Here is a 21,013-nt window from a genome sequence, read left to right on the forward strand (position 1 = left end):
AGTAGAAAAAACGACAATATTTTAAATGAAACCTTATACTAAAAATTACTTGTAAAACACGCCATCTAGTGGTGTTTATTGGACTGCTTTAAAGTCTTATACTAATGGTTATATAGACTTTTTACTAAATTAATTAAGAAGGGCTTAACTCACGTATAATCGTCTGGTGTCGGCAACGACTAGTTCGAACCCGTCGGTGGTCCATCTTCAGAGCGAGTGTTTATTTCGAGAACTTCGCGGTCGCGCCGCCAAAGATGGACCCCAACGGATCCTAAACTAATCGGTGCCGTCACTGGACGATCACACGTGATTTAAGTCGTTCTTAATTAATTTATTTTATGTCTTACGAAAGTTTAAACAGACTTTTTTACTTTAAAAGTCAATTATTTATCATAGCATAAGTAAGTGGATTAACAGTTGCTAAGATAATAAAAAGAACACGCTTTTACAAGTTCATAAATATGCGTTAGTTTCAGACTAAACAATAAGTAAATGAGACAAAAAATACATGTTGTAAAGTACAGGAACGTGCAGCGAAGTTCCCGAGGGAAATCTCCTGGCCGGTGTTGAAATTCCCAGGTGAAGATGGTTAGTAACGATTTGCATTTTAAATTAAAGCTCTCTTATATACTCTCATGAATGTATCACCTTTAAATTAAAATAAAATAATGCAATATTTTAAACCAAAACTTATTCGTGACCCTAGTGAAGGATGAACGATTTTTTCTCGAATTTTCTGTCACATCTTGTTATAAAAATAAACTGTATTTATGTGTTACCACTATAATATAATTGTTAATAAAACTAACAGAAATAAAACAATATTTTTGTAAGTTATGTCCGTACATTCTGCTACAATATTGGTTGACATTTTATTTGAATAAGGCAGAAGTCTTTCCGCGAACGTGGCTTCGTACCGGCCGTTAAAATAAAGAATAAAATATCGCTCAAATAACGAGCGCGTTTGACGCAGCTACATCAATCAACCTCTAGTTCGAAGCGTGCGATACTGGCAGTAAACAAAAAAGAAAATAAAAAAACAGACACTATTCCATCTCGAAACTCATCGACACCATTCCGATATGATATTCTACGGTATATTTACTTCTGTGCCGCTACCGATGACACTGATAATTGAAATTTGTAACAACGTACTATCGCGTACAAAAGTGAAATTTTATTTTATTTGTTAATACTAAAGAAAAAAGTCAATTTTTCAAGTTCTTTTTTCTATTACACTGTACAAAAGTAGTTAGTAATAAAGTATTTTAATTTGATTTAAGAAACTGATTAACCTAAAATTATAATCTATATCTATACACATAATAAACTTGGAGTGTTTGTATGTAATATTGATAAAAAAAAAACAAATTTCGTACACATGAAGTACTTGCGTCGCTGCTAACGAAATATTGGTGATTAAATTTTTCGTCTGTCTGTCCGCAAGTTCGCGTTTGTTCAGGGCAATCTCCAAAAATGCTGGCCTTATTTTGACAGGACTTTGATGGAAAGGTAGCTGATGCATGCGAGCAAATTATTGACTACTTTTTTCTGCTGATGTAGTCGTAGGTAACTGCTATTTATTGAGGTGTCTCTCCGACTAGCGAAGGTCGGTGGTCAGTTCTCCATATTTTTAGCCGACTTCATAAAGAAGGAGGTTATCAATTCAACTGTTTTTTTTGTTTTGTTTATCTGTTGCGAGGCGAAACAGTTGGGCGGCACTCGTAATTCCTGTCTAATCTCTGATGTTGCGCAACCATGATTGTGTGGGCTAGTTGTGTCATACAGTTGTTAGAGTTAAACATCTATAATTACTGAACTACTTCTAATTATAGGTTAGACTAATATTATGTCAAAACTAAAGTAAATGTTCAATTTTTTTTCCATAGTATGCATTCATCTCCTTGGTATCGAATTTTTTCACACCATACAGAAAATTGCCATTTATTTGCAATGTATAACAAAACTTTCTCGTATTTATCAAATGTCATGATCAGATCTTCGATTTTACCTCGCAAGTTATTTCCATGCTAAGCGAAACGAAACTTTCATCTCTCAAAATGACAGATCGACTGCGTACAGTCATTGACAGAAGTGATTGCGTGACAATTTTTATGATTGTTGCTGTTAACGTAGATTTTTTCGCCTTAGATTTTTCAGATTCATAAGTAGAATTTGAAACGATATATTTCATGATTTAGTCATTGAATTTAATAATCTTACGTATTCTACTACAATAATCCTAAATGTTTGTGATGTATTTTTTTTTCTATAAATTTAGTATTTAGTTTAGTCTGTACTAGCTTTTACCCGCGAGTCCGTCCGCGCGGAATAAAAAATAGAGAACGGGGTAAAAATTATCCTATATCCGTTTCCTGGTTCTAAGCTATCTGCCCACCAATTTTCAGTCAAATCGATTCAGCCGTTCTTGAGTTATAAATAGTGTAACTAACACGACTTTCTTTTCTATATATAGATATATATAGATAGATTTAGATATAGTACATAATTTTAAATAAAATAAATGACATAAATACATATCTAGTTTTCTAGTTTTAATAATGTCTTAGTAACATCTTAGGTCTAAGAAATTGTTGTCTGAGTAAGCAAAATTAAACGTTGTGTGAACGTGTGAGGTAACTTGAAAGCCTTTCCTCTAGAGACTTCCCTTACTTTAAAAACGCTTTGGCGCACTTCTCAGCCTCGTTAGCGGTAAATCCGCTGTTAAAGTTTTATATCTTTTCTGTAGCGATCAAAGCTTTAGAAAATAACATTGATTTTTGATACTTATTAAACGTTTGTTTCTGATACCGAACGTTTGAAACATATCGTCATCCCTGTCATTATCTTTGACAAAATAGAGATAGCAATATTTTTTAAATGGAGATTTTGGTCTCAGAAGCCCACGGTGGTGATTTTTGATTTATATAAAGTTTAACGTTTTTCAATTGTGATCTGTCTTTTATTGCACCTAGCAATGACTGTTAATTTAGTTATATCTGATCTATATATATTAATAAATTGGAGTGTTTGTATGTAATATTGGGGAAAAATCTTACACATGATGTATTTGAATGAATGAAAGAAAGAAAAACAATTAATTCCACACAAAAATATAAAAGAAAAAAAAAAACACACACACCCATACAAGGCACAAACTAGGTACAATAGTGTGGTAAAAGGGAGCTCAGCGAAGCAGGGACAGACTAAACTGCCTTTGCGCTGGTTTTCAGTTGGCATCTTTACAAAAAAAAAAATAGTATTTGCGTTGCTAATAACGAAAAACCACTGTCTGTATGTCTGTCCGCAAGGCCGCGATTTTTCCTGGTAATCTCCGGAACGTCTGAACCGATATTGATGGGGCAGATAGCTGATAGCATCTTATAGGCTACTTTTTTAAATATTGAGCTGACGAAGTCGCGGGCGACCGCTAGTTGGTTTATAAAACGATACAATAATGTAAAATATTACTTCACATGAACGTGATGTTCAAGCTTTCGTAATTATTTCTGAAAAGTTTTAATTGATTTCTAACTTTGTGGAACTCACGAGAGATGGAAGCGATGATTTCTTGCTAATATTATAAGTGCGAATGTTTATATGGATGGATGTTTGTTTGAATGTATCTTTAGAACGGTTCAACTAATCTTGATGAAATTTTGCACTGATGTAGAACATAATCTGGAAGAACATATAGGTTACTTATTAGGTTTCTTTAAAGCCACTCGGACATAGTCGCGGGCTATTGATATAGCTAGTTGATTATAAATGACAACATAATGATACTACTCAGATATTCGTTTGAGTGCGTTTCAAGAGTCATATGAAAATCATTTCATTTTTACTTAGCATTTAAACAAAAATATGCGAGGTCAATAACCTCGATGTGTCAAAATTCACTAAGAAATTATACAGATAAAAAAAAATTGGTTTTTCTAATACTATTTTATCAAATCGAGTAAATTATATTTACGTATAAATTGTCTACCATATTATAGTTTAATATTTAATAAATAAAGTTCAGTATATAAAATACAACTCTATTAAGTATCAACGAAATTATTACAATTACTCATAAACCAGTACATTGAAAGAAATAACGTTTAAATTACATTCCCCGCGGGCTATACATCTGTTCACGAAATAATCCATAAATTCTCATTAGGGTCATTTTATTACAGCCATAGAGAAAATCAGGTTCTTATTATAACGAAAAACTTTCACCAACTATTTATTAGAAGAAAATGTTAAAATGTACATCATTTTATTCGAATATCGACAATAGAATACAATTTGTTTCTTTATTAAATTTAAGTGAGTAAATTATCTTATTATCTTCTATTTCTGTTCCCTCCTCTGACGATTAAAGGTAGGCAACGCATCTACAATTGCGGATGTCTATCGGCAGCGGTCGCTTCGCTATTAAGGCGTATTCAGGCGACCGCTTGTTCGTTTGCTACGTTGTGATTTATAAAAAAAATTAAATTATAACACTAAAAAAATCACCACAACCTTACTTAATAATAAATAATAAATTCGTGAGTTAATCTGTCTGACTTTCACGAAAAAACTACTGAACCGGTTTAAAGGAAATTTGAGACAGATAATCTCGAGTAAGCCTAATTCATTAAAATGCTACGAGAAGATAGATTCTCACGAAGTCTCAGGCACAGCTAGTACTTTAACTAATATACCGATTTTTAAGAACTTTTTTATGCATATTCAGTAGGTCTGAGGATCGGCTACTATCTATTTTTCATACCCCTATTAAGTTTTTTTAGTCGTGCGCGGACGGGGTCGCGGGCGACTGCTAGTAGTAATAGCTACTAGCTACCCACCGCCATGGAAACTGTTAGAATTTATTTAGTAAAACGGCGCCTTTTTGCCAAGTCCGATTCTGTATAATCAAAGACATTAGTACATTTTACCTTTGTCAGATAAAAGCGTCTCGATCAACTCTAAATCGTATTGCAGAAATCGTTAACTTAAAACATTTTAAGCACCAAAAAATATGACTTAAACTTTTGACTGTCGCACTTTTAATCGTCAATTGATAATTATGATACCAAATCTACACTAAGAAAGATCACTTATCCACTATGAGTGTAGCATTAAGTAAAATTAAGCCTTTAAATATTCAAACAAATGTCGCCACGTAGACAAAGTACGTACCAATGACCCACTTATCAGATTACTTTTCACAGAAAAGAATAAATAATGATTAAGACGTAATTTCTAACTGTCAATTTCCACGGTAAAAAAAAAATCATAAACAAGGTATTATAGTTTATAAGCCGAAATTTCTCGGTGTATTTTTAACGACCGCAAGTCGTAAAAAAATTGACGAGCGAAGTTGCTGGATAAATAGATGCGTATAATGAAACGTACCGCGAGGGAAATCAGAGGTCCTTATTAACTTGAAAAGTAAACTGTACTCATTGGATACGATTATTATTTCTGATGTTCATTTTTATATAATAAAGGTCGTGTACTCATAATTTCTTCTTTATCTTAATTAAATTATATTAAAGTAAAAAGAACTGAAAAGACAATTTAAGAAGCATCAAATTATTCAAACTTTCGTGAGACATTATCATTAACTAATATAGGAACGGCTAAAACACTCACGTACATATGTCCGGTGTCGGCACCGACTAGTTTCGAGCCCATCAAGGGCCCACTCACCCTGATGAAGGGCCCCCGATGGGCTCGAAAGTAGTCGGTGCCGACACCGGACATATCGACGCTGGAAAGCGTAAACGCTGTAACCCCGAAAGTATGAACTTTACAGGAGAGCCAAAAAATGATAACTCGTGAGCTGATACGTCTACAAGCATGCGGTATTTAGCAATGTTGTGTAGTTTGTGCTAACATATAATAAAATCATTATCGTTTGATAATGGTTGAAATTATTAACGTGTGAAAAACATACTCGCGATTTCAAGGGTTACAGCGTTTATGCTTTCGAGCGTCGATATGTACGTGAGTGTTATAACCGTTCCTATATTAGTTCAAGAAGCATCGTTACTCGAACGACTCAGGACTTCGTTTTTCGCATGTATTATAAGTTTTGATTATTAGTTAACAAAAGAGTGGATTGTAATTATCTAGAGTATAATGAGCAAGAAGTAGGTTTGTATGTATGTCCTTTTCAATGTGATAATTGAGGTTTTTTTTCTATCATCGCAAATTTTTTTGAATATGTAAGAAACATCGGTTTTTTTTATTTCAGTCGAATTCCCCTTTATCCCGTTGCCTCATAAAAATGATATCTCCGGAGAGGTTTTTGTTCGGGAAAGTGACAAAATACAATAGTGTTCCAACGAACAGAAGGGATTGAATGGATTTATCGAGTTGTTCGGAACCAAGGTGCTTGTTATAACGGACATATTTTCCGCATCGGGTAACATCGCGGAGATTACCAAAGAAAGATTGTTAGTTGAATGTTGGGACGAGAATTTGTATGGAAAATTCATGTAGAATTTACATCATTTGTTTCTTATAGTAACTAGTATTTTTAATTAATTATGCGATAACGTATTAGAAATTATTCAAGTTGTGTTGACTTTTAATGCCTTATAATTAGAAGAACTGAGATAAAAAATCTTTTAAATTACAAGTAAACAGTCAAATATTCTTCTGCGCTCTGTTGGGTATAGTCTTAATATTTTATAACATTAGCCATAAAATATCACAATATTATAAATGCGAATATTTGGTTGTATGGATGGATGGATGTTTGTTAGTAGTTATTTCCAGAACGGTTCCATGGATCTGTAAGAAATTTATCATAGATGTAGCACATAGTCTGCAAGAATACTTCTCAGCCACGTAACGCCTACTGCTGGGCATGGGCCACCCCCCAAAGTATCGGTCCTGTGCAACCCGCATTCAGGATACTCCTGCGACATTGACCAGATCATCGGTCCATCTTGCGGGAGGCCTGCCCACACTGCGTCCAATATCTTCCATATTTTCTCTACTACAATACATTTACACTTTTACTAAAATATATCGTTGCCTCTATTATACTAAAGAGAATGTAAGGTATGGCTGTAGATATCTTCATACAAATACCAGTGCAGTAGAGTTAAATTGTGTAAAGAACGCTCAAGGAAATAAACAAATGAAATTCAGCAAGACAATACAATATTTACACGGCTCAAGTATAAACCTGAGGTGAGGAACAATATTTATTGGGCGCAAACCCGACTATTCGATAGGCAAATTCAGTTACTACGCTTTGTATGCACGCCTGGTACCGCCTGGACGTCGGCTGCCTCACAATGGCCTCCATTATATTGTACAAATTGAAATGTCACGCGCCCGATTCGGCTATCCCCTCGTTATGTCACGAGTTACCCAAAAACTTTTCCGGGATCATTCCTAAATAAATTATATTCACGAATACTGAAGGAACAGTTATTTATTTTTAAACACAAATGTCGACGTTTTGATTGTCATGATATATTCCTTAAATGTAAGAAACTTTACCAATATTTTACTATTATTATAAATGTTTGGATGGATGTATGTTTGTTACAAGGTATCTTCAGAACGGTTCAGCATACCTCGATGAAATTTGGCATAGATGTAGAACATAGTCTGGAAGAACACATAGGCTACTAAGTTTTTTTTTTTATTAATTCCGGTCAGATGAATTCGCGGGCGGCTGCTAGTTATTCTATATTTAAAATCTAGTACCTTAAAACGATGGTTTGAATTGAAGATCAAACAATTGAAACTGTTTAAACGATTTGAGAGATAAAAAAAATACTGGTCGAAAAAACAAAATTTTGCTTTGATGAAATTAAGACCTTCTTAAAGTAAATAAAAAGCAAAATCTTCAACTGATTCTGTAAATAAACAAGTATTTATAATAGTGTTTACATTTAGTGTATATATTTCGTGACTTTGTGAAGCTATCTCGATACTTTTGTACAGGGTAAAAATGAAACATGTGTCAAAGCATCCGGTACTCTTCCGACAGGAAAACGTTTGAAGTAAACATTATCTAGGATGTTACTGGAATTTTAACTGCCATTTATGTTCGTGTATTTATTCAGCATTGTTTCTTTGAATATTATTTTACACTTACAGTCATTAGAAATGGGATATATATGAAAGTGGAGAATTTATAGTTTTTAACTATTATGGAATTAATTAAGGAGATGTGTCAATAAGGGAAAAGCCTATATAGATGGATGAGTGACTTTATCCTTTACATGATCCAAAAAAGTGATGTTTAAATTCGCGTTCTTACTAATAATCATCAATTACTAATTACTAATAAAAATCTTACTAATAATATTATAAATGCGAATGTCTAGATGGATGTTTGTTTGAAGGTATCTCTCTATCTCCATAACGCCACAAATGATCTGGATGAAATTTGTCATGGATATAGAACATAGTCTAAAAGAACACATAGGCTATTTATTAAGTTTTTTTTAATTCCGTGCGGAGGGATTAGCGGGCGACAGCCAGTATTTCATAAAAATCATTCCATACCTTCTTCGGTTCAATAGCTCTTGAATTTGTTATGTAATGAAAGTCAAATTATATTTTCGTATAATTTTTTTATTCTTTTTATTTATTTATATGTATAAATCATTTATCATTTAATTTTAGATTATAAAATAACGTAATAAATATAACTCACAAACATATATATGTTAATGTAGAATTCTAAAAACTTCATCATTCAAAGCAAATGACAGAAATAAAGAAATCTTTACAAATCGACATAAACTACGCAAACTGTGAAATTATAGTCTAAAATAAGTTATTAACCAGTTAATTTGTAATTTTCAATCAAATCCATAACTTCTATCTCTTTGGTTACGACAATATGTTTTGTTAAAGAATACATTAAAATGTATGTAGAAAACAAAGAAGTCCGCTCTTAATTGCTTTCTAAAATTGTAAACTTTACTATAGAAATACAGATTTTTATCGTTTTTAAACGTATATTTAGATAGACAGAAAACATTTCTAGAAAGATATGTAATACTAAGTAATGCTAATAGACCTAAAATAGAGTAAAAAGTGCATCAAGTTAAAAACTGGTTCTTAGTTAACCTTGTTGTGTATGCGTTTGCACAGCGCATGTTTCTGAACTGGCGGCTACGCCCGCCGTCAATGTGACAACATTTTGAATAAACAGTCTGCGCTAAGCAAGCAATCGTTTCATTACTCCAAATACGTAACAGTGGCGACGAGTGAGCGAAATACCCACTTTTGAAAAAAAAAAAAACCCAAAATGTTAGTAACACATTTTGGTGTTTTATCGTGCTTTGATCATAGTGAGCAAATGTGGAAGACGTATAAAAATCGCATAACGCAGTGGTTTATCGCGAACGACGTGAACCATTTAACCGATGCGACGGGAGTTAAACGACGAGCTATACTGCTTAGTGCACTCTCCGAGGGGACATACAAGTTAGCAGCAGACCTAGCACTACCCAAAGAACTCAACGAGGTGCCCTACGAAGATATTCTAGGACTCCTAGATGCATATTTCACTCCGAAACGCGTCGGCTTCGGCGAGCGGTACAATTTTTACGCTGCAGTTCAGCAACCCGCGGAGTCGTTTATACAATGGGCGGCTCGTCTAAGGGGTCTCACGGCTAATTGTGGCTTCAGCAACCTAGAAGAAGTTCTCCGAGACCGCTTCATCATGGGGATGCTGCCGGGGCTCGAGAAAGAAGAAATCTTTGGCAAGGATCTGAGTGGCCTGACCCTGGCTAGAGTGGTGGAGCTGGCCGAGAACATACGATGCGCGCGAGCGGGAGCCGCCTGCGCAGCCGCTGCGACCAGCGTCGTCGTCGCCGCGCCTACAGAAGTATTGTGTAAAACAGGACAGTCGAACAAAAGTGAACTAAGCGTGAGTGAGAATAGGTCGGAAAAAGTACAATGTGCCGTGTGTGGATATTTTAACCACAGGACGTCAGAGTGTCGTTTTGTTAATTATACGTGCAAAAAGTGTAAACAAACAGGGCACCTCCGACGTATGTGCAAGAAGGTGAACCTGGTGACGTCAGCCGTGACGAGGAGAACGGACGAGAACGATGACGATGGTGAGTTGTATCATATCCGTTCTTTTAGGGGTGAACCTATGGTGGAGTGCGTTAGGTTAAACGGGGTAACTTTAAAATTTGAAATTGACAGCGGGTCCGCTGTAACGGTCATCTCCGATATTACATGGAGACGGCATTTTCATAAGGTGTCTTTATCTCCGTCAAATAAAAAGTTAATGGGGTACACGGGCGAAAGAATACATTGTTTAGGTGTTATGCGCGATTCAAAAATGTTATTCGGTGGGGTTAACCGCGCTATAGACGTATATGTAGTACGTGGTGGTGGCCCGGCACTTCTCGGCAGGGATTTTATCTCAAAATTTAATTTAGAACTAGCGCCGGTGAAATATTGTGATTCATCGCTTTCAATAGAACAGCTTCAGGCTCGGTTTTCCAAAACGTTCGCGGACACTTTAGGTTCTTTCAAGAAATATAAAATAACATTATTTTTGAAAGAAAATTCGAAGCCAATTTTCTTTAAGGCGCGACCTATTGCATTCGCTCTAAGGGAAAAAGTTACCGATGAGCTAAATAGGTTAGTCGATCTAGGTGTCCTAAAACCGGTCGACTATTCCGAGTATGCGTCCCCTATAGTACCAGTTTTAAAAAGAAACGGCTCCGTGAGAATATGCGCCGACTACTCGGTTAGTATCAACAAACAGTTAGTAGTCGAGCAATTTCCCCTACCGACGGTGCATGAGCTGTTTTCGAAGCTACATGGCGGCGAACAGTTTACAAAACTGGACTTGTCGAGCGCATATAATCAGCTGTGTCTCGATGAGGAGTCGCAGAAGTTGACGTGCATAAACACGCACCGGGGGCTGTATCAGTATACGCGACTCGTATTCGGTTTGTCCTCGGCCCCGGCGATATTCCAGCGCGCCATGGAAACCGTGTTGGCGGGTTTAGACGGGGTGTTGTGTCTCCTCGATGATATCTTAATTACAGGTAGTAATAGGGAGGAACACTTGACGCGTCTTAGTAGCGTATTGCAGAGGCTCGAGGAAGCGGGGCTAACATTACAAAAAGAAAAGTGCGAATTTTTTAAAGACGAAATTAATTATTTAGGCTACGTGATAAATAAGAACGGTCTTAAAAAATCACCGGAAAAAATTAAAGCAATAATAGATGCACCTAGACCAAGTAATGTTAGTCAGTTACAATCATTTTTAGGGCTGGCTAATTACTATAGGAATTTTGTACCCGGCGCATCAATGATGTTAAGTCCATTGTACGAGCTACTGAAAAAGAATACTAAATGGAAGTGGACGAAGATTCACTCGGATGCCTTCTTAGCTATAAAGAAATGTCTAGCGTCGGATTCGGTTTTGGCTCATTTTAACCAAAAGGCCAAACTTATCTTAACGGTCGACGCGTCCCCCACCGGCCTCGGGGCAATATTGTCGCAAGTGGGGGACGACGGCGTCGAGAGACCTGTCTCTTTTGCGTCGCGCACGCTAACGCCCGCTGAACATAGGTATTCACAAATACAAAAAGAGGCGACGGCGATCATATTCGGAGTGCGTCGGTTTCACCAATACTTGTATGGTCGAGCGGACCCTTTTGTCTTACGAACCGACCACAAACCGCTAATTACTATCTTTGGTCCGCATAAAGGTATCCCGGAAGTGTCGGCAAATAGGCTGCAACGTTATGCAATGTTTTTAAGCGCATATAACTATGTAATAGAATATGTTCGCAGCGCCGATAATACCGCAGATTATCTGTCGCGCGCGAGTCTGCCGGGGGCGGGGGAGCGCGGCGCGAGAACCACAGAGGCGGGGCGCGCGTCGTGCGCAGACGCCGCCGCGGCGCTGTGCGATAGGGCCGCATACGTCTGTTTCGTCGTGGACGGAACGTTGCCTATGACCGTCCGCGAATTACGTCACGAAACAGCTAAAGATGTTATTTTGTCCCGTGTCATGAATCATGTTTTAAACGGCTGGCCGAACAAAGTAGTCGATTTAAAGTTGAAGCCGTATTTTTTGTGTCGAAATCAATTATCGGTAGAAAACGGCTGCTTAATGAGAGGGCACAAGGTTATTATTCCAAGCTCACTACGTAAAAGAGTAATGGACGAATTACATACGTCCCATTTAGGTGTAGTAAAAACCAAGGCCGATGCGAGGTCGAGATTTTGGTTCCCGGGCGTCGATGAAGCGATTGAAAACTTTATCGGGTCGTGCGAGGTGTGCACCCGGCTGAGACCGTCACCGCCGCGGGCGAAGCTGGTGCCGTGGAGGTTCCCTCCTCAGCCATTTTACAGAGTGCACATCGACTTTTTAGGACCCTTGAACGGTCGTACGTATTTGGTCGTCGTAGACTCGTACACCAAATGGGTCGAGGTATACGATATGAATGCGAACACAACGTCGTGTGCAGTAGTTGAGCGGTTGTACGAGTACATTGCGCGTTATGGGTTACCGAAAACGATAGTGAGCGACAACGGGCCCTCCTTTGCCTCGCAAGAATTTTCAAGGTTTTGCGCAGGCAATGGGATCAGTCATCTTACTACACCGGCGTACCATCCGGCTAGCAACGGCCAGGCAGAAAGTTCGGTAAAGGTTGTAAAAAAGGGTATTAGAAGCAGCATCATGTCTAGTCGTACAGCGAAGGAATGTAAGTTACGTCTCCTAAAGTTCTTGTTCGATTATCGGAACTCGATTCATTCCACCACAGGTTTCTCCCCGGCTGAACTTGTATACGGATGTAAACTCAGGTCGCGGTTGGATTTAATTAATCCCAAAGAGCCGTCGTCCTCGTTCAGCGCCCTTGCCGATGTTGTGCATGATAGGCAGCAGGCACAGATCGTAGCCCATGGTGGGAAAAATAAAATTTCCTTTTCCCCTGGTGAACAGGTATTTTATAAAAAGTTAGTGGTAATAATAAATTCACCTGGCATAAAGGTACGGTGTTACGGCGACTGGGAAAAGTGTTATATGTTATACAGGATAATGCTACTTTAGTTACCACTAAAAAACACAAAAATCAATTGTGGTTATGCAAAGCCGACGTTACTGCTACTAATGTAAACTCGCGGGATGTTGACGATGATGATGATGAAATTGTAGTGAGTGTCCCAACATCGCCAACATCCTCCGGACAGCCAGGAGTCGCACAGGGCATTAGTGATGGAGAACAGCCTGAGGGGGAAGGTGAGGAGGCGTGCTCGCCGCCACACACACCGCTTATCAACCATCCTAATGTCACAGTAGCTAGGGGTGTTAGGCGCCCTGCGCAGTCCGAAGAGGATGATTGTTTAGGCTAGCTTAGAAATTAAATTTGTTATATGTGTCATAAGCTCTGCATGTCAGTATTGTGTAATTGTATTGTTAATTTGTTGTTGTTTATTTGTTTATTGTTTATTCTTTATTTTGATTTTTAATTATTTATAAGGTCACATCTAAAGGGGGAGGGATGTTGTGTATGCGTTTGCACAGCGCATGTTTCTGAACTGGCGGCTACGCCCGCCGTCAATGTGACAACATTTTGAATAAACAGTCTGCGCTAAGCAAGCAATCGTTTCATTACTCCAAATACGTAACAAACCTAAATATCTTTATGATTGTAATAGAAAAGTGTTAAAGTAAATATGAATTTTATTGTGATTTAAGCTCTTACATATTTTATTTTATTACGGGATTCTAATTTAATGATTATAATAATAATATTTGGCTTCAAAAACTACACAATACAATTACTATTTTGCACCTATTGTGGAAAACTAATTAATCGTATAAATAATAAACCTAAGTACATTAGTTAAAACTTAATAATAGTAAAGATAAAATAATATTTAAGCTAATTAAATATGATAAATAAAAAGTACAATACTTATAATATTGTATTAAATTTCGTATTGCAAAATTAAATATGACATAACCACAAATTTACAATAAGACATAATTAAATATGACATAAGTACAATAAAGTATTTTATACTGCAACTATATTTTCAAAGAGCTGTGAATTCAGTTGAAAAGGATGACAAAGAAGTTTTTAAATTCCTTTCCATTGTACGACTAGTTGCATTATTTTCTGAAAAGGACAAAGTTGAACAACTGGGTGTTCTAAATTTGATACTGTTATTATCATTCGATGATTCAAAAAAACATGGTCTACTACAATGAGACACGTTTCTTTCATTACATAAAAAATCTGAATTGCCTTCACCTTTATCAGTTAATTGCACTGATATAAATATATTAGCGAAAGAACTTGGTAAAGTAAACTCTATCGGCGGTGAAGGAAATTGCCCTGAAGTTTCTAAAGTAATTTGAACAGTATCCAAACAACGCTGAGTGTCCGTACTATCAATAGACGCTGACCTGTCTAACATTTCGAAACCATAGGATGAACTTAAATCAACACTTTGTCTACCACAACTGGCTGCTAAAGAAGAATCGAGTAATTTATTTTCTTGATCTGTAAAACTTTTACTTGGAGTTAAACTTCGACGTCTCGTTTTCCAACAAATACAAGTAGCTATAAAACCTAATAGAGTCATGCATAACATAGAAAGGATAAGTAATATTAATTTAGGAAATTCCGGAGCAGAACGAGCGGTTGCAGTTCTTGGTGTGGATAAAAATAAAGTCAAACTAGCACTTGCCTCGCCTACAAAACTATTTGCATGACACGTCCATTCTCCTGAAAATTTATCCGTTATATTAGAAATGCTTACATTGACCCATTGGGAACTTTTGTTTATCATATCAGTATTGAATTCAATGTCTATTACGTCATATTTGAAGACTTTGATTTCGATATCTTCTGTTGTTAAATTGTGTATTTCTTTGTTACCCAAATACCAGGATACATTTGGCTTTGGATCTCCACTGGCAAAGCATCCGAAAGATATTTCAGCTCCAACTTCTGCTCTTAAAACAGTGGGACTAGAAGTTGCCCACGGAGGGCATACGAATTCGTTTTCTTTTATATACTGCCATGATATGTTAGCAAAATTCTTCGGTCCAGTACATAGTACTTCTTCGTTTCCCAGATTAGCGTTAAGAAACCATTCATGGAAATTCCGTAATCTGCAATCACAGTACCAGGGATTATCGGACAATGTTAAAGTTTTCAAAAATGGCAAATTGAAGGTATTCGGATGTACATATGATAGTAAATTCTGATGCGCGTGAATTGTTTCTAATACTCTGAGATTTGAAAATGCAAGGGGATGAATTTTATGAAGTTGGCACTTTGATATTTCTAATTTCTTCAAATGTCGCAGAATTGGAAATTGTTCAGCGTAGAATTCTTTAAGTGGATTATCGTGAAGTATTAAATGTCGTAAGCGATCAATTCCATCGAATACTTCAGGTGACAAATGACGAAGTTCATTATGAGAGAGATCCAATTCTATTAAAATTCTTAATTCTCTAAATGCGTTGTTATGAATTCTTCTTAATTTAGTATCACTTAAATTCAATCGTTGTAGATTTAGCAAATTTATTTCAGTAAATGTGTCTCTGTTCAGTTCTCTCAGTGTATTCTCGTGTAAGTCCAAAATTTGTATATCTGGGGACAATCTTGGTATATTTGTTAGCCTCGCCGAAGAACATGTTGCAGTCTTCTTTCCTGATGACCATTTGCAGTGACATTTTTCTATGTGACCACAATTAAGCCAATCACATTTTGACTGGTTCAGAAATAATACGATTAACCAAAGTAGTCTATGAAAATCTGGAAATTTCATTTCATATCAGCGTCAAGTTCATTTACCTGAAACAAAAAATAAATGTATTGAAAACAACAAATATAGTGACCTTAATAATATTTGTAACCTTATTATTTCTTAAAATAAATTTTGTATGACTTCATAATGTATTTGAAAAACTTCTCAAAGTTCTAAAAATTACTTAACAGTTTTGAAATAAAATTAATCGTTGAATATCTTACGAGTAAGAAATACAAACATTGAGGAATGTTTTCTAATCTAAAAACCCTAATTACTAGGTCATAAAGCACTACCAGAAGAATACTAGAAAAATGGATTCCCACTAACATAAAACTACAATACTTGTCGGATTTCTTTTATAGATTGTGGGACATAAATTTATAGGTACAAAATTTCACTTCGGCAAATGATGTTGTCAACATCGTAAAGACTCTTGGCCTATATTTCGGTCATTAACATCAAGGGGCCATCTGGTTCCTACACTATCTTATAAAGTAAAATATTCGAAGAGTCTCTATTCATTATCTGGAATATTACGTATTAATATTTTGATAGTTGTGCCATTCATTTGATAGTACCTTTGGTTACTAAAGTTTTTTATGTGTTCTTTTAATATTCTTATATATTAAGTTAAGACACGCCTTTTCAATTCAAATTGATACATAGAAATGAGAACAGTTATAGATAATTCTGTATACTTTATGTATCAAAAATAATTTTGGAAATAATGTCAAAAGCTATACGGGATGTGGTAAGCTGAGATCAAGTTACTCACTAAAACATAAACAAATATTGAAAAAATTAGTACAGCACTATTATCTTACTTTATCAATATTATAAATGCGAATGTTTACTCGTAGATGGATGGATGTTTGTTTGAAAGTATCTTCGGAACGGCTCTATGGATCTTGATGAAATTTTGCTCTGATATAGAACATTATTTGGAAGAACACATAGGATACTTAAAAAGCTTTTTTTTAATTCCGCGTGGACGAAGTCGCTGGCGACAGCGAGTCCGACAGTAATTATAACAAAACAAGATTATTATTGAAGCTGTTTAACTTAATTTTGCGTATGCTTTTCATCACAATAAGCATGATATACGCCTTGACAAATGCAGATCCATGATTCAATAACTCTATTGTGGTAGTCATATAATGCGTCATAAAGGTCAGCTCGCACTGGTTTACGGCATGACCGGGATAACAGACGTTCTCGCACAATATGAGACATATTAATGGCTTTCAATTATCCTACGATATGAATGAATCAAATTCTGGTTTATTATTGATAGAAATAAAGAAATCTAACTATTTGGCCCTAAGGCTAGGATCAAGGTTCAATATCACATGTCTTAAAGTACATATGCGAATTTTAGTAATTGTGCATTCCTCTTTAACTGGTTAAAAATTAAAATGTTATATCTCTACAACCAGAAAATTCGTTAACCTAACAATTTCAGAGATTGTAGATTTTAATTTAATAGTTTAAATTGTCAATAAAATTGTATGCTGATTTTGCCTTTATTATTAAAAACTAGGAACGAATTATGAATTATGGTAAACGCACTTACAAAAAAAAATCACTTAAAATATCTGATAGAACTTTGTTCAGATACAAAAATATTGTTATCACATTATGAATTCCACAATATCTTCAAACTTGTCACGAAGTAAGATATAATACAATTCCCAAAGCACAAAGCAAGCGGTTAGGAGTGGCCGTAGATTTATCTTCGTCTGGTGGCCAGCGTGGGCGAATTCGCCTAGCCCGGGGCTTACGGCCGACCATTCCGGGAATTATAAAGGACACTCCGATAGTTTGTAATATGACGTCTCCGAGACTATTATGAAAACATTACTAGGATTGTTTTTTTTATTGACATCGATTTTTTTATGAACGTTGAGATTAAATATTTTATTTTGATGTAACGTTTAACATTTGTTTTGTTTAAATTATTTTTGTGAGTGGCAATAACTGAATAAATAAACCGTTCCCAATAATTGAACCTGAAGATCGATCTGAAAATTATTTATATCACTTTAAATAAGAAGGAGTACAAACATGTTCCCATAAAGGATAGATCGATTAGGAACCGATCCTTAGGTTAATTAAATTTGAAGCAAATAAAAATGATACTTAAAAAAGATAAACTAATTAAAAAAAAATGGGACCCATCTGCAAGCACTTCCTTTCGATTAAAATAATTTTTATCAAAATCGGACCACCAGGGGCGGAGTTTCGCGGTAACACACATAAAAAAAAATACAGTCGAATTGATAACCTCCTTCTTTTTGAAGTCGGGTAAAAAATATAGCGAGATTGATTGTAGGGATCAGCTGTTATTTGCCACGTTTTTGTTTTCATTAAAAGGAATAGTCAAATATTGATGGCACTAGATGCAGTTTCGGGATTTGGCTTAAAAGCTTAAACAGAACTCGTTTCAGCATTTCCGTTAACCCCGCTTTCTGAGACTCAGATTTTAACTTTTTATTGGAGTTTGTAATTCGATCCCTTTAATGCTGTATTTTATGAGATCTCGCTTTTAACACTAGCAATCTATTCCAGCTTCTATTGTGAAGGTTTTTTGTCTATCGAAATACCAAAGAAAAAACTGCGAGCAAACGCTGTCGTGAGTTTGATTACCGGCATTCGATTAAACTGATTTTGTATAGGATTTTTTTTTTGCGATAATAGAAATTATATGAAGGTTTTAGTACATATATTCATAGAAGATAATCGTGTTTAAGGGGTATTTCCACTAAAACAGTTGTAAAGAAACATTAATAATAGTTTACATTCAACAATAGTGCATCCTAGGAACACAAGAGGCATCTCTGGAACTACACTTTTCATGGCCAATTAACAAGCTAAGTATGGAAGTTGAGCTTAGCTTGAACAACTTAATAGTCTCACTTGCACCATTTACTTTAACTTGAAGTATTTAATCTTCTTTACCAGTTAACTTAGTTACGAGAATGCTAATGGGTGTAAAACTTCGTATCTTAAGAAAATAGTTAGTGATAAAATGTTTATTTGTATACTGTGATAAATTCAATTCGTCTTCTTGACTTCAAATATAATGTTTTTTTTTTGACAGTAGTTGCCCACGACAACGTTCTTGAAGATTTAAAAAATCTGCTTAAAAATATAGCCTTTATCACCCGAGGTTATTGTAGCTTTACAACAGTGAAAGAAATTTTTACATCGGTTCAGTTGTTTCGGAGCATATTTAATACAAACGAACAGATAATCCAATCTTTCCTTTTTAATATCAGGATGGACTAATATTGATATTATTAAAGCATTAATTACATTTTCTTCTTAATGTTAGTAAGATGATGAGTCATGTTGGTAAACAATAGATTTGTACTATTTTTAAAGTTAATTATATGAAAAAAAAACTTGAGAGGTGTCAAGTGACACCCGGATAGAACGAAGTTCCTTTCAATTAATTAGTGAAGGAACCAATGTTTATTCTATGCATAAAAAACTTAAGTCTTCACAAGAAGTACATTTTATTTATATGAATTTTCGTTATATATTGTCACGTCGTTGCCATGGTGATATAGCAAAAAGTGTCGTGACAACTTTTCGTAAGATTTTTTTCCGTCTAGCCCCCTTTCACAACGCGCGATAAGGAACTTCGTTCCAACAAGAAATCTTTTTTCCGATGTTGATTATGAACAAATAATTATCTTGTTCAGGTGTATCATAAAGATAACTTAATTGAACAACAAAATTAACAACTCGCATTTGTGGAGTTACAATGGCAGTGATATATTGTAATTGCAACGATGGCAGAGTCTGTAAATTAATCGTTCACTTGCTCGCTCACTCACTCACTCACTCACTCACTCACTCACTTACTCACTCAGTCACTCATTCACTTACTCGCACCTCCTTATCTATCTTTCTTCTTATAAATTAAATTTATAACTCTAAGTAATTATTTAGTCTTCTTCATATTATATTATAAATGCGAATGTTTAGATGGATGGATGGATGTTTGTTAGAAGGTATCTCCAGAACGGCTACATGGATCTAGCTGAAATTTGGTATAGGTAGGACGTAATATGGAAGAGCATAGAAGCTACAAATATTTTCTTAATTCCGCGCGGACAAAGTCGTTTATAAATGCAATACAGGTGTCAGTGCTTAAACCTTTTTAATATTCACCCAATACAAATTGCGATGGTTCCCCTTCCCATCCTTTTTCTTACCATTCCCACCCTTTTCTTCTCGTATTTGACGGAGAAGAGAATGTATAAGAAGGGCAAATAGTATCTTTCTGTGAGTCCCCTCTGCCATCGGTTAGACGTAGGTAACGCATCTGAAATTTCGGATGTCTATGGGCAACGGTCGCTTTACTATTTCGGCAAACTCAGGTGGCCGCTCGCCCGTTTTTTTTTTTTTTATAGGAGAAGGGGTATGACCTTATGATATAATAAAGCGTAATTGTAAGGAAACAAATCAACAAGTAACTAACTATTTAGTTACGATTAAAAACATTTGATTTATCATATACCAACGTGTGTGAAATTTATGGTGAAGCATTCACACATTCTTCAGTCATCACTTCGTCAATAGCTTCCAATGCTCGCCTTTGAAGTTAGACATCAATACAGCTTCTAGTGTATTCCAGTTTAAGAGTCTTTGATGCGACTACATAATCAATTTTACCAATCCACTAATGAGATACTTGGCCTGGAAAAATTTCTCTTAAATCTACTTGTTTTTTTTAATTTATGAAATACATTCTTCAAAAAAAAACTAAGTGAAATTAACTGACGTGACACAATGTCATTTTAAAAAAAACAAATTCAAATGACATAAATTTTTTTAAAAAGGAAACCACTGTTTTTAGACGAAAAACTAAAATTAACAAGAGTCTAAAATATCAAGGTAATCCATGAAATGTCAGACATTAAGGCCTACCTGTATGTGTAATATTTAAATTAATTCCGTGTTTCAAACCGATAAATTCTATTCCACTTTTAAGAGCACTATAATCTTCAACAAGGAGCTTTTCTCACACCCTACTTGTTTTTCTACCCTTTTATTTCTAGAGATGAAAGAAAATTATCGAATATAATTATTGCTATATAATTATTTTATAGCTATCTCTGAATACGTATGTAGTAATATTAGCATGTTATTTAAGAAATTAAAAAAAATAAAGAATATCAACTTACTTCGAAAGAATAAAAATCCTACTCCACACTTTCACCGCAACCACAAATCGCTTTAA

The 21,013-nt window shown here is 35.4% G+C and overlaps 1 protein-coding gene and 1 pseudogene across 1 annotated transcript; one reads left to right on the top strand and one right to left on the bottom strand.

Moving 5' to 3' along the window:
* Positions 1 to 9,126: 9,126 nt before the first annotated feature.
* On the top strand, positions 9,127 to 13,347 carry LOC123722257 (annotated as a pseudogene).
* A 687-nt stretch (positions 13,348 to 14,034) lies between these two features.
* Positions 14,035 to 15,793, bottom strand: LOC106709529 (leucine-rich repeat-containing protein 24). Its single transcript, XM_014501349.2, has one exon. It carries the CDS (start codon positions 15,778 to 15,780, stop codon positions 14,035 to 14,037), a length of 1,746 nt encoding a protein of 581 aa, XP_014356835.2. The 5' UTR covers positions 15,781 to 15,793.
* Between the last annotated feature and the right edge of the window lie 5,220 nt (positions 15,794 to 21,013).

Source organism: Papilio machaon, chromosome 22, assembly GCF_912999745.1.
Source record: "Papilio machaon chromosome 22, ilPapMach1.1, whole genome shotgun sequence".
NCBI lineage: Eukaryota > Metazoa > Arthropoda > Insecta > Lepidoptera > Papilionidae > Papilio > Papilio machaon.